Source organism: Trichosurus vulpecula, chromosome 1 (assembly GCF_011100635.1).
Source record: "Trichosurus vulpecula isolate mTriVul1 chromosome 1, mTriVul1.pri, whole genome shotgun sequence".
Lineage (NCBI taxonomy): Eukaryota > Metazoa > Chordata > Mammalia > Diprotodontia > Phalangeridae > Trichosurus > Trichosurus vulpecula.
The window spans coordinates 87,386,636-87,399,174 of NC_050573.1; the positions used below are offsets into that span (position 1 = coordinate 87,386,636).

General features: G+C 45.8%; 1 protein-coding gene across 2 annotated transcripts in view; it reads left to right on the forward strand.

Moving 5' to 3' along the window:
* Positions 1 to 12,539, forward strand: part of TSNARE1 (t-SNARE domain containing 1) — a 235,980-nt gene that overhangs the window by 16,533 nt on the left and 206,908 nt on the right. For both annotated transcript variants that reach the window (XM_036741455.1, XM_036741456.1), the window contains exon 2: positions 6,354 to 6,851. In XM_036741455.1, coding sequence (XP_036597350.1) covers positions 6,354 to 6,851 — 498 coding nt within the window. The remainder of the gene's footprint in view (positions 1 to 6,353; positions 6,852 to 12,539) is intronic.

Genomic DNA, 12,539 nt, shown 5'->3' on the forward strand with positions numbered 1-12,539 from the left:
AGCTACCAACTTTCGTTAGGCCCTTTGTTTGAATCCTGGCTTTGTAACATATCCTGTTTGACTCTGGGGTTATGAAGAATTGAAGAATCTGACGTGACTAATACAACATAACAGTAATTACAGTATACAATAAGACATTAAGTACCTAAAAGTAGAACCGATGAAGTGCTAAGGGAGGAGGTCCAACGGCCATTACCAACTGGGGGTAAGGACTTTATGAAAACTTCTTGTAGAAGGCATTAAGTTCAAATTCAACTCACAAATATTTGTTAAATACCTATTATATACAAGCATATCAAATCCAGCCTTGGATACTTATTGGCTGTGTGACCCAGGGCAAGTCACTTCACCCTCTTTCCCTCAGTTTCCTCTTCTGTAAAATGAGCTGGAGAAGGAAATGGCAAACCACTCCCGTATCTTTGCCCAGAAAACCCCAAATGAGGTAATGAAGAGTTGAATGCAACTAAAAAAACTACTGAACAACAATGTGCAAGACCCTGTATTATTCTCAAAGAGCTTACAGTGTGCTGAGGGCTAGGTGCCTTCCTTCTCTGAGAGTCCATGGTCCTAGGAGGGATCCCTGTTTTTCTGGGGGTTGGGCACTTCTGAGATTCTAGGATTCTGTGGCTTCATCCAGTGGGCTGAGGGGCAGCAATGGAACCTGCCTTCCTGCTTGATGGATTAAGTATGGATGCCTATAGATCCTGTCTCTTTGGGCCAAGTTTTCCTACCTGGGCTAAGCGGCCATGAATCCTCCCACCCTGGAACCCATTGGAAGGAGGGGTTTGGAGCAGAGGGAGAGGGTAGGACTGTAATATTACTGGAGTGTTGGTGAAAGCTCCAGGGGCTCTGGGGAGGTACTGCCAATGCAAATTATTATTATTAGCCTGAGCTCCTTGGAGACTCCTCCTCCTCAGTCTCCTTAAAAACCCAGTTGTCTTGGGTAATGATCACTTTGGCTGATGTAATTTCTTTGGTATCTTGCTCTGGGTGATGGCTGTAATGGATAACTAGGAATTTATTAGGAGCTGCACAGAATTTGGCTGGCTTCTTTCTGAGAAGAGTGGTGATAGTGCTTGCAATGTTGCTGTGAGCCCCACCCAAGGGCCTGGAACAACCCTGGTGACAGGGCCCTGCGCATAGGGAGCTGCTGGTCTAGGCTAGGCTAGGCACCTCGTTCTTGGGTGGGCCTCTGAGCTTTCCTTTCTAACATATCCTGCCTTTATTTAGACCACCTGGCTTTCCCATTTTGAGAACTTAGGGCCCTGCTGTTTTCACGCCCCGCCCCCCGCCAGGAAAAAGCCCACCCTCATTAATAAAACAGTGATTCTTTTCCTGCCTTATTCTTTGTCAGAGGGCTATGTATCCATTGTATTATTGACTTCTCAGTATTGCCCTGGGAAAAAGAGCAGTGACTCCCCCAATTTGACAATAAGGGTCATAGAGGATCATAGAATCATGATCCCTAAGAGCAGGGAGATCTGAGAGGACATCTAATCTGAGCCCAGTGGCCCATTGAGGAATCCGTGTAGGAACATGGCTGCAGTCAAATCTTTTAGTAGAATAAACACAACTTAGCCTTATTTGTCAATTAGAGGCTTTGGAAACACTTTCTTCCTAGTGCCTGAGTGAGGTAAGCAGGGTAGTAGTCATTCCCGTTTTTACAGATGTAGAAATGGAGGCCCCAAGAAGTTACAAGACTTGCCAATGGTTGTGGCCCTTTAAGCATCTGAGGAAGGTCCCAAAGTTTCCCGACTCTGAGTCTAGCTGGAAGGGGCCAGAGAAGTCATCTAGTCCAGCTTCTTCTCTTAGAGATGAGGAAAGTTAGGCCCAAAGACATCGAGTGACTTGTGCAAGGGTACAAGGTACTAACAGTCAGAGCCAGGATTCAAATCTAGATTTTCTGATGCAAAAATCTAGGATTCTTTTCCAGTCCTCTCCATGGCACCTCTGACAGATGGTCATGTATCCACTTCTTGAACACCTCTGGCAATGAGGAGCTCACTACTCCCTAATGAAGTCTATTCATTTGTGGCTAGGAGGAGAAGAGAAGGGAGGGGAAGAGAAAGGAAGAGGATAAGCATTTATAGAGTGCCTACTGTGTGCTAGGTGAGGCAGCTAGATGGTACAGTGGATAGAGTGATGGGCCTAAAGTCAGGAAGACTCATCAACCAGAGTTCAAATACTGGCCTCAGTCACTTACTAGCTGTGTGAGGCTAGGCAAGTCATTTAACCCTGTTTACCTCAGTTTCTTCATTTGTAAAATGAGCTAAAAAAAGAAATGGCAAACCACTCCAGTATCTTTGCCAAGAATACCCCAAAAAGACATCACGAAGAGTCAGACACAACTGAAAAATGACTAAACAGCAACAAAATGTGCCAGGTATTGTGTTTGGCGTATTACTGATATCATCTCATTTGATCCTCATAACAACCTTGTGTGATACGTGCAATTATGATCCACATTTTACATTTGAGGAAACTGAGGCAAACAGCATTTAAGTGTCTCTCCCAAGGTTGCACAGATAGTTTGGAAGTTCTTCCTTATATTGAATTGATTAGTGGCAAAGGTGAGTGACTTGACCAAGGGTAAAGACAGCTAGACTTGTAGTCAGAATACCCGAATTCCAGTCCTGGCATCTATCCTTCCTGAACAGATGACTTTGGGCAAGTTGTTTCCCCACTGACTTATTTTGCCCATCTCTAAAATGAGGGGTTTACAGCATAGCACAGAAGAAGAAGAAATGGCCTTGGAGTTGGAGGACATAGGTTTGAGTATCTCTGTGTCAGGTCACTTTCAGCTGTGACATCTCAGGATTCTGGGATTCTGGTCCATGGAAGAAGAAAGAACATAGGTTCCCAGCTCCTAGTTCTATGCCCATTCCACAAAAAACAGTTTCCTGATTGTGTCCACCCCTCTGGGCCCATACCTTTGTGGGAGTGGTCCCTGCTAGACTTGGGTCTCCATGGTGATGCCCCTGTTGTCATCTGAGGAAGGTAGAGAAGGCTCATGGGAACTGTCCCAGTGGAGCAGAGAGAGTCCTATTTATCAAAGCGCTCCTAACAACGTGTCTTCGGGTTTGCCTCCTGTTGTCCAAAGGGTTGCGGTCCATCCACACGATGGACAGAATGGCCAACCCCAGGGTTGAAATACGGAGGGGAAGATTTAGTTTAGAAAATCAGTAGGATTTCTTGGAGGAGGCTGAGGGTTTGGGCTCTGTGCTAGTATCAGTAAAAATGGGAGACTGTGGAGTCTTCTCTAGTCCCAGAGAAGGTTGTACCTGCTTGTAGTTGTTTAGGTGCAGTCCTGCCTGGCAACAAGAGGACCCATGAGATGCTGCATCAGGCATGCAGAGGCAGACTGGAAAGAATCTGGGGAAATCACTTCCTTTCATTCCTTGCTTCATGCTGGCAATACAGAGCATCACCTTTCAGTCGGAGGCAGAACGCTTCTTTAAAGAGAGTTGGCCTTCCACCTGTTCTCTACCCAGTGCTTCTCTGCCTCATGGTTTTCTGGGCTTGAGAGGAAGGAAGGGAGTATTGGATTTACACAGTTTTTATCATTTCTTATTAGGCTGCAGGCTGTGTTTGAGGGTAAACCTAACCCTGCCTAGTCTCATTGACCAAGGACTTAGGTGGAGATGGGGAGCCATTGTCAAAAAGAAAAGAAAAGGAGGAAGAAAAAAGGTTCAGCTCCATTGTTGCTTACCTTCTGAGAGCGTATTGTATTTTTAAGTACTGTTTACCCAAATGGCTTTCCAAATGTTTTGAGAGAGCTTTGAGCTGGGGGAGAGAGAGGGAAAAGAAGGAGATGTAGAAGGAAACAGATAAAGAAGAGAGACAGAGGGAGAGAGGAAAGATGAAACTTTGCTGAGCCCTGGCTTTGCCATTTTCTCCATTTGTGTGACGTTGAACAAATTCCTCTTCTGTAAAATGAGAAGTTGGATTGGATGGTTTATAAGAACCTTGCAGCTTGGGCTTTCTCTGGACATGATGGAGGGTGGGGTGGGAAAGGGAGAGAGAGACATACACACAGACAAGAGACAAGAGACAGGCAGATGGGAAGCTTGGGGAGGAGAGAGAGAAGCTAAGATGAACATAAATATCATTATTCATATTTAGAAAATATTTAGTGAATAAATATTGCATGCATAACCTTGTGCTGAGCCCCACTCTGGAGGAGGCAAAAAGGCTATGGTCATGGTTTCTTCTATGAAGAGCTAAGTAGGGATTCAGGAGACAGGATTCATAGTCATGCCATGGGAAACTGAGTCGGGGGGCACAGTAGAAAGCCTTGAACTGGGAGTGAGGATAGGTCTGAGTCTGACTCTGAGGCCATATACATTGTCTGACTTTGGTCACGTCATGTCACTTGTCTACTCTGAACCTTAGTTTGTCCACCTGAAAATTAGGAGAACAAGATAATTTTTAAGGTATCCTTTAACTCTTAAGGTGTCCTGGTTCTGTGATCTGTGAGAGATTATGGGGTCATCACATAGGAGAGATGTCCTCTTCTTGATCCCATAGGACCATTAGAATTAGTTGGTCAATAAGCATTTATTAAGCTCTCATCACGTGCCAGGCACAGTGCTGGGTGCTGAGAATACAAGTAAAGGCAAAAGTAAAGTCAGTTTCTGCCCTCAAGGAGCTTATATTCTAATGGGTGAAGGTAGTACATAAAAAGGGGGCTATATAAAGTAGGGGTGGGAAGGAGGTGCTCACTTGGGGGCAAGGACTGGAGAAGGAAATGGCAAACCTCTCCAGTATCTTTGCCAAGAAAGCCCCCAATGGGGTCCAGAGAGTCGGAAGCAGAGTTAGGAGAGGAATGGAGGATGGCTAAATGAGACCCTTCCTCAAAAAGGACGTTCTAGCAGCGACTCACCAATGGGAGGAGGGGGCCATCAGCAGGAGAGAGATTGATGGGAGAAAGATGTTCCAGACATGGGATGGGCTGCTTTGGAAGGTAGTGACTCTTTCAGTAGAGTCTGGATGACCCTTTGTTGGAGATATGTAGAAGGGATTCCCGATTAGGTGGGGATTATGCTGGATATCCTCTGAAGTCTTTCCAAGTCTGTGATTCTGTGATAGGGTCTAGTTGGAGAGATAAGACACAGCCCAATATCTGCATCTGTGTCTGTGTTTAACAGCACGAGATTAGATAACATGCCACACTTTGTTCCTTTGGGTATCCATAATTTCCCCTGCTCTGAGTCACAGCTGCTCTGTGGCCAGAGTTAAGATCCAGAGCCCGACTTGGGCCCACACTCGAAGCCCTTCCAACTTGGGTGAACCTGTTGGAGTTTGTGCTTCACTGGCAGAGCTTCAGAGAGCCCAAGGCTACTTCCACGCCATGCTGAGTTCTTGGAGGAGAACGTGAGTCCGTGTGGTAACTAAGTGCTGGAGTATACCCCGTTAGAGATTGGGGGATACAAAGAAATGAGAGAGGGCTGGAGCCATTATGAAGACTTTCCTGGAGAAGCCGAGACCCCGAAAGAATTCATAGAATATAGAGCTTGGAGGGACAAGAGGCCAGTTAATCCATCCCCGCTATTTTACAGTTGAGGAAATGTACTTGTTCAGGTTCATAGAGCTCATAAATGTCACAACTGGAATTTGAACTCAGGACTCTTGATTCGAAGGCCAGTTCCCCTTCTAAAAGCTGGCTGGAATTTATATAGCCAAAGCATTCGTGTGGCTGCTGTTGTTGAGTTGTTTCAGTCATGCCCTCCGCTTTTTGACCTGATTTGGGGTTTTCTTAGCAAAGATCCTGGAGTGGTTTTGCCATTTCCTTCTCCAGTTCATTTGACAGATGAGGAAACTGAGGCAAATAGGGTCAAGTGACTTGCCCAGGGTTAGTCTCTTAGGCCAAATTTGAACTTAGGTCCTCTCGACTCCAGGCCAGGCACTCTATCCACCGCGCCACCTAGCTGCCCATTTGCAAATTACTTGACAGATATCTTGGTCCTCACAACAACCCAGGGAGGTACATGCTGTATCCATTCTCATTTTACAAGTGAGGAAACTGAGACAAACAGAGGTTACGTGACTTGCCTGTGGTCACACAGCCAGTAAATGACTGAGATGGGATTTGAACTCAGATTTTCCTGTCCTGGGCACCAACAGTGCGCTAAGTATTGGACAGAATACAGAATCTATCACATCCCTTGCTCTCCATCAGTCTGTCTGCCAGGAACCTCTTTGGGGAGAGGATTTGGAAAGTGATTAAGGGTGAACAAATGAAGACAGGACCCTACTACCCTGCCCAGAAGATTCCCCTGGGAATCACCGTCCCTAGTAATGAATGGGCCTTCTCAAAGATCCATTAAACACTTAGCCTTTTGGTGCCTTTTCAGGGCTGTGCTCCCCACTGGAAGCCAACTGGACACCTGACCCTACCTCCCTTTACAGTGCTCCCCAAAAGGACATCCTGGCTACCCCTCCGAGCAGAATGGCTGGGCCCAGTGCCACTCGGGCCAAGAAGAGGAAGCCCAACTTCTGCCCACAGGAAACAGAAGTGCTTGTGTCCAAAGTCACCAAGCACCACCAGCTTCTCTTTGGAACGGGGTTGCTGAAGGCCGAGCCAGCTCGGAAGTACCGAGTCTGGAGCCGCATCTTGCAGGCAGTGAATGCCTTGGGTTATTGTCGTCGGGACATAGTGGACCTGAAACATAAATGGCGGGATCTGCGGGCTGTGGTGCGGAGGAAGCTGGGGGACCTGCGCAAATCATCCCACAGCCCTGGCTCGGGCAAACCTCAGGCCCTGGCACTCACCCCCGTGGAGCAGGTGGTAGCCAAGACCTTCTCCTGCCAAGCTGGACCAGCAGAGGGCTACAGTCTTGAGGCCCTGAGAGGTAAGTTGTCTCTGCCCCAACCAGTGCCCTTCCCACCTGATCTAAAGCCAGCCTTCCCCTCCAGACAACAGAAACTCAACTGCCAGGGTCTGTCCTAAAGAGAAGATGGCATTGTCTTCTGACTTATCTTCTACCTCTCTTTCTCCTCTACCTTTTCCTTCTCTCCTTTCTCTTTCTGCCTTTCTACCTTTTCTTTCTTCTCTTCCACATTCCTTCTTCTCATCCCCGTTCCCTTCTACCTCTCCTCTTTCTTCTCTCCTTTCTCCTCTCTTTGTTTCGCTGCCTCCCCCTTCTCTTATTCCTTATCCTTCTTCCTCTTCTTCATCACTCAGTCATGTGACCTAAAATGCTGGAAAAAGCAACCATAGTGGTCATCTGGTTCAAGCCCTACTGAGGTCCATGGGTGAGAGAAGAGACTTGCTGAAGGTCACACAGGGAGGTTATGCTGAAGCTAAAACCGTGGCCTCCTGAGCCTCTAGTCTAAGGCTCCCACTGCTCCTCTGAACTACACACCCTTATTGATGAATCCTCAAACATTCTTTGGACACTTACTATGTCCAGGGCCTTCAGTTGGACACTGTGGAGGCCATGGAAAGGAATAAAATCCAAGTGATTAAAATACTACTTTCCGGAGCAAATTGTCTGGTGGTGAAAATAAGATACAGTGGAGTGAGAAAGAACAGTCTGTCTGTCTGTCCTGAGGACCTCATGGATGTCCTAGATTGCAAGTGCTACAGGAATTCAGAGAGGGAAGAGATCAGTGGGATACTGTGATGAAGAAGAGAAAGGTCAGGGTTAAGGGAAGCTTCCCAGAGAAGTTGACACTTTAGCTGTGCCCTGAAGGATGGGTAAGAGGAGAGTTAAAGAGGGGTGTTGTGGAGCAGGGGGAGCAGCATAATTAAGGGGCTAGAGCCTTAGACTCTAGCACATAGTAGGTGCTTAATAAAAGCTTATTGATTGATTAGGAATGTGCATAGGGTATTGTGGACAGTACTATAGGAGAGAGAGGAGATGAGAGTTGGTCCAGATTATGGAGGATCTTGAATTCCAGGGTGAGAAGCTTGGACATTATCTTTTAAGCAGTAGGGAGCCACATAAGATTCTTGAGCAGGGGTGATTTGGTCAGAGCTATGTGTTAGGGAGATGAGTCTGGTAATACACGTAGGCCGAAATGGAAGGGCCAAGACTAGATTGAGGGATGATACTGTAGTATTTTAGGCAGAAGATGATAAGGCCTGCAGTAGGGTTGGAGCTGTGGAGATGGATAGAAAGGGACAGATGGGTTTAGAACTTTTCATTTTGGGGACAGCTGCATGGCTATGGGACTATAGGAAGAGTAACTGAGAAGGAAAGAAAGAAGGGAGAGCAAAGGATAGAGGGAACTGATAGGGCAGAGTGCTAGAGGCCTGGGACAGAGTCAGAAGGCCTGGGGGCAGTGAGACTTCCCTGGACTCACTGTTCTTTCAGGCCTGGTGATCATGGTAGCAGTGATGGAGGTTACCGCTGAGGGAGATGTGGTGAGGAGAGCACTGGTGGTAGCATCTGTGGACAGGATGATGATGGTTGGTACCCTGCTGGTATGGGGCTGACCCTGGCCCAGGGAGCCAGGGAGGGGGAGGGAACAGAGATCTAGGCCAGGGCCTCTGATGGGTGGGGAGGAGGGGAGGAGGCTAGCTAAAGCAACACTGTATTTTAGGGGAAGGACCTGAGTTCAAGTTCTACTTTATTACCCACTTACCTGTGTGCCCTTGAGACGTCCTCTTTGAGTCTTGTTTCCTTATCTGTAAAATGAATGGGGTGTTCTAGGTGGTCTCTAAGCTCCCTAACTGCGTGCTGTCTCTCTCTCTCTCTCTCTCTCTCTCTGTTTCTCTCTCTGTGTCTCTCTCTTCTCTGTCTCTGTCTGTCTGTTTGTCTCCCCCTCCCTCCCTCCCTCCCTCCCCGTTGATATTACTAGTGGCAGTTGTAATGCCAACTAAAAAGCATCCCTCTGCTTGGCTTACCTCCACCTCAGTTAAAGAGTTATACCAGCCACACACATGAGTTTGCTCATAATTTCACTTATAAATGCATTCTGGTTGGCACCAGCCTTTGCCTTTTGTACCTGGCTTTTCCTCCAGGTTAGAGGCCAATGGAGAAAGAAAGCAGGGAATTTTGCCATCTGGCCGGCCTACCTCTCCAGGAAATTACCACTGGAGAATACCCTAGGCAAATCCTCTTAGCCTCTTTAATCAACCCCCTTTTCATATTCCTTTCTCAACCATAGAGGGATTAATATTTATTTTTTCATGTACAAAAAGTCCTCCTGTCTTGACCTTAGCAAAAGATGCAGGCATTAAATTAATATTCCATTATAATGGTGTCCCAGAAACATAGGGTGTTCATACACAAGGTGGTGAGTGGGGAGGGAGTGGGGAGATGGCCCCCCAAGTCTTTGTGGTCCTTATCCCTGATTCCAGGGAGTTTTCAATCACTAACATGTATGTGCACACACGTGTGCGTGTGTGTGTGTGTACTCTGATAATCCTATCCTACTATGTTCCAGGCCCTGTATTAGGTGTAGGGGTACCAAGGCAATGAATGAAATGAAACAATCCTACTGGAAAGAGCTTCCCTTCTGATAGGGGACATAACAAGGACATACATAAGTATATACAGAAGAGTTGTAAAGAGAGTAAATACAAACTAGTTAAATACAAGGTAGTTTGATAACAGACTCACGTAGCACATTAGAGTTAGTGCTTTCTGCTGCATTTTCTCATTTTGTCCTCACAATAAGTAGGCAGGTTGGGAGAGTAAAAAGAACATCCGTTGGCTTTAGAATCAGAGGACCTTGGTTGCAGTCCTGCCTCTGATATTTATCAACTTTGTGACCTTGGGCAAGTCACATATCCATTCTGAGCCTCCGTATCCTCATCTGAAAAATAACGGGATTGGATTAGATGGCCTCTGAGGCCAGCTCTCGGGCTATGAGTCTTTGATCCTGGGAATAGCTTAGTGAAGAGGCCAGGTGCAGGATTGTTTTCATCATAGAATCATGGATTCATATTATGTTAGAGCTCTGTTGTTGTTGTTGAGTTGTTTTAGTCATATCCAACTCTCTGTGACTCCATTTGGGGTTTTCTTGGCAGAGATACTAGAGTGGTTTGCCATTTTCTTCTGCAGCTCATTTTACAGATGAGGAAACTGAGGCAAACAAAGTTAAATGACTTGGCCAGGGTCGCACAGCCAGTAAGTGCCTGAGGCTGGATTTGAACTCAGGAAGGTGAGTCTTCTCTTCTCTATGCACTATGGCACCACCTAGCTAGAAGGTACTTTATTTATGGAAGTGCTTAGCACAAAGTGTCAGGCATGTAATAGGTGCTTAGGTGGTGCAGTGTATTGAATTGGGCCTGAAGTAAGGAAGGTTCATCTCCTTGAGTTCAAATCTGGCCTCAGACATTTACTGGCTGGATGACCCTGGCCAAGTCGCCTAACCCTGTTTGCCTCAGTTTCTCATCTGTATGATAAACTGGAGAAGTAAATGGCAAATCATTCCAGTATCTTTGCCACAAAAGCCCCAAATGGGGTCATGAAGAGTTGGACACGACTGGAACAATTCAACAGCAACAACAAAAATTCTTTGTTTCCTTCCTTCTTAGAATATAACAATCAAAGCTAGAAGGCACCTTAAGGCAGAGACTCTCCATGGCTTTATAACTTACCGGACAGATTGCCATCTCTGTCCTAGAGCACTGGATTCAGTTTAGTTTGGATATTGACAAATTGGAAAGTGAGTAAGGAGGCCAGTGAGGATGGTGAAGGATGGTGAGCCGGGGCCATATGCAGGTTCTGGGGATTTTCAGCTTGGAGAAGACTTGGAGGAGGTACATGAGAACTCTCTTAAGCATCTGAAGGCTTGTCCTGTGGGAGAGGGATTTGGTTTGTTTTGTTTGGCCCCAGAGGCTAGAAATAGGACCACTATGGAGAAGTTTTCAAGATTTAGAATTCAGCACAATATAGGAGGGGAAACACAACCACTAATAAAACCAAAGCCAAACACAAAACCTCCTGGATAATCAAAGTCATGCAAAAATGGAATTGACTGCTATAGTAGGGAGTGAGTTCCCTGTTATAAGAAGTCTTCCAGTAGAGACTGGATCGTGTGCTTTTGGGGTCAGTATAGAGAAGATTTGCGATTTGGGTTACAGGGTTGTGTTAATTGGCCTTGGAGGTCCTTTCAAACTCTAAGATTATTTGTAATAATAATAGTAACATACATCTGCCTAACACTTTAAAACTGTTTACATTTATTGTCTCACAGCAATCATTATGATAATAAGGCTAGAATTTACATAGCACTCTAAAGTTTACATCTTATGTGTGATGTCCTTACTACAACTGGCCTGGTTAAAGGTTCCATGAACCCTGCTCTCTCAATGCTATATTCAGGGCTCACCCATTGTATCAGGCTGCTTCTGTATAAGGTAGACCAGTAGGATCCACTTTGTCCGATGGCCTAGAAGATTGGGAAGCAAAGTTTTGAAATCTGAAATGTGAGCAGTCAGAGGTCAGGATCTAGGCAAGAGGCCCAAGATTTGACCTGGGACAACTGCAGATAGAATGGAGCTTAATAGACATTTTAGACCTTGGTTCTAGTCCTGGCTCCGCTCCTGAGTTGCTTGGTGATCTTGGATAGATCAGTTCCTTCTTTAGGCCTCATGTTTTCTATTCTATTCAAATAAAAGCTTGTGTTAGATCAGGGATTCTTAATCTGGAATCTGTGAACTTTTTTTTTTATATTTTGATGACTATTTCATTACAATTGGTTACTTTTATAATTTTCTATATTTTATTTTGTTATTCTGAGAAAAGGTCCAGGAGCTTCCCCAGACTGCCCAAGGGGGTCCATGACATAAAACAAGGTTCAGAATCCCTGGTCTAAGATCCCTGGAGGATCCCTAAGGAACATCTAGCTTTAACTTTCTATGATTTTCAGAGTCAATTGAATTAAATTTCTTTTTAAGTAACTGAAATTTCAGTGCCTGATTATCCTTCCTCTAATGTCTAATTATGGACACTGAATGAGCTCTGACCTTCATCACGTACTGGATCCTGACCTTGGTCATCTGCTAAACCCAAATCCTGGTCTCAGACTAGCTCCAGGCCCAGACTGAACTCTAACCCAGGTCATAGACTGAGCCCCAGTTCCTGGCCCCAAACTGAGCTCCAACTCTGACCACACATTGAGCTTCAAAGGCTATCCCAGACTGAACTCTAACCCTGTTCACGGATTCACCCCTGATTATGGTCCCAGAGGGAACCAGGACCCAAGCCACAGACTGAGTCCTTTCCTTGCTGGTTTTATCAGATGTAAGTAGCCATAAAAAGGAGTGGACTGTGTGAGAGTGTATGGCTGGTACCTTCTACCATCCTTGGAAGACAAACCCATGGCCTGTGGGGCTGTGGCTTCATAAAAGTATTTCCCTTTGCTAGAAGATAGAGTGTGCATGTCAAGAATATTATACAAAGGAAGAAATTGTACTGGCAACAGATATAGGAATATCTAGGATCCCAGGTTTGGAGAAGGAAGGGACCCTCAGAGGCTGTCTAGGCCAACTGATGAGGAAACTGGGCCCCAGGGAGGTTTAAGTGATTTGCCCAAGGTCACATAAGAGATAGGACTTTATGATATAAAGGTTGTTATTAGAA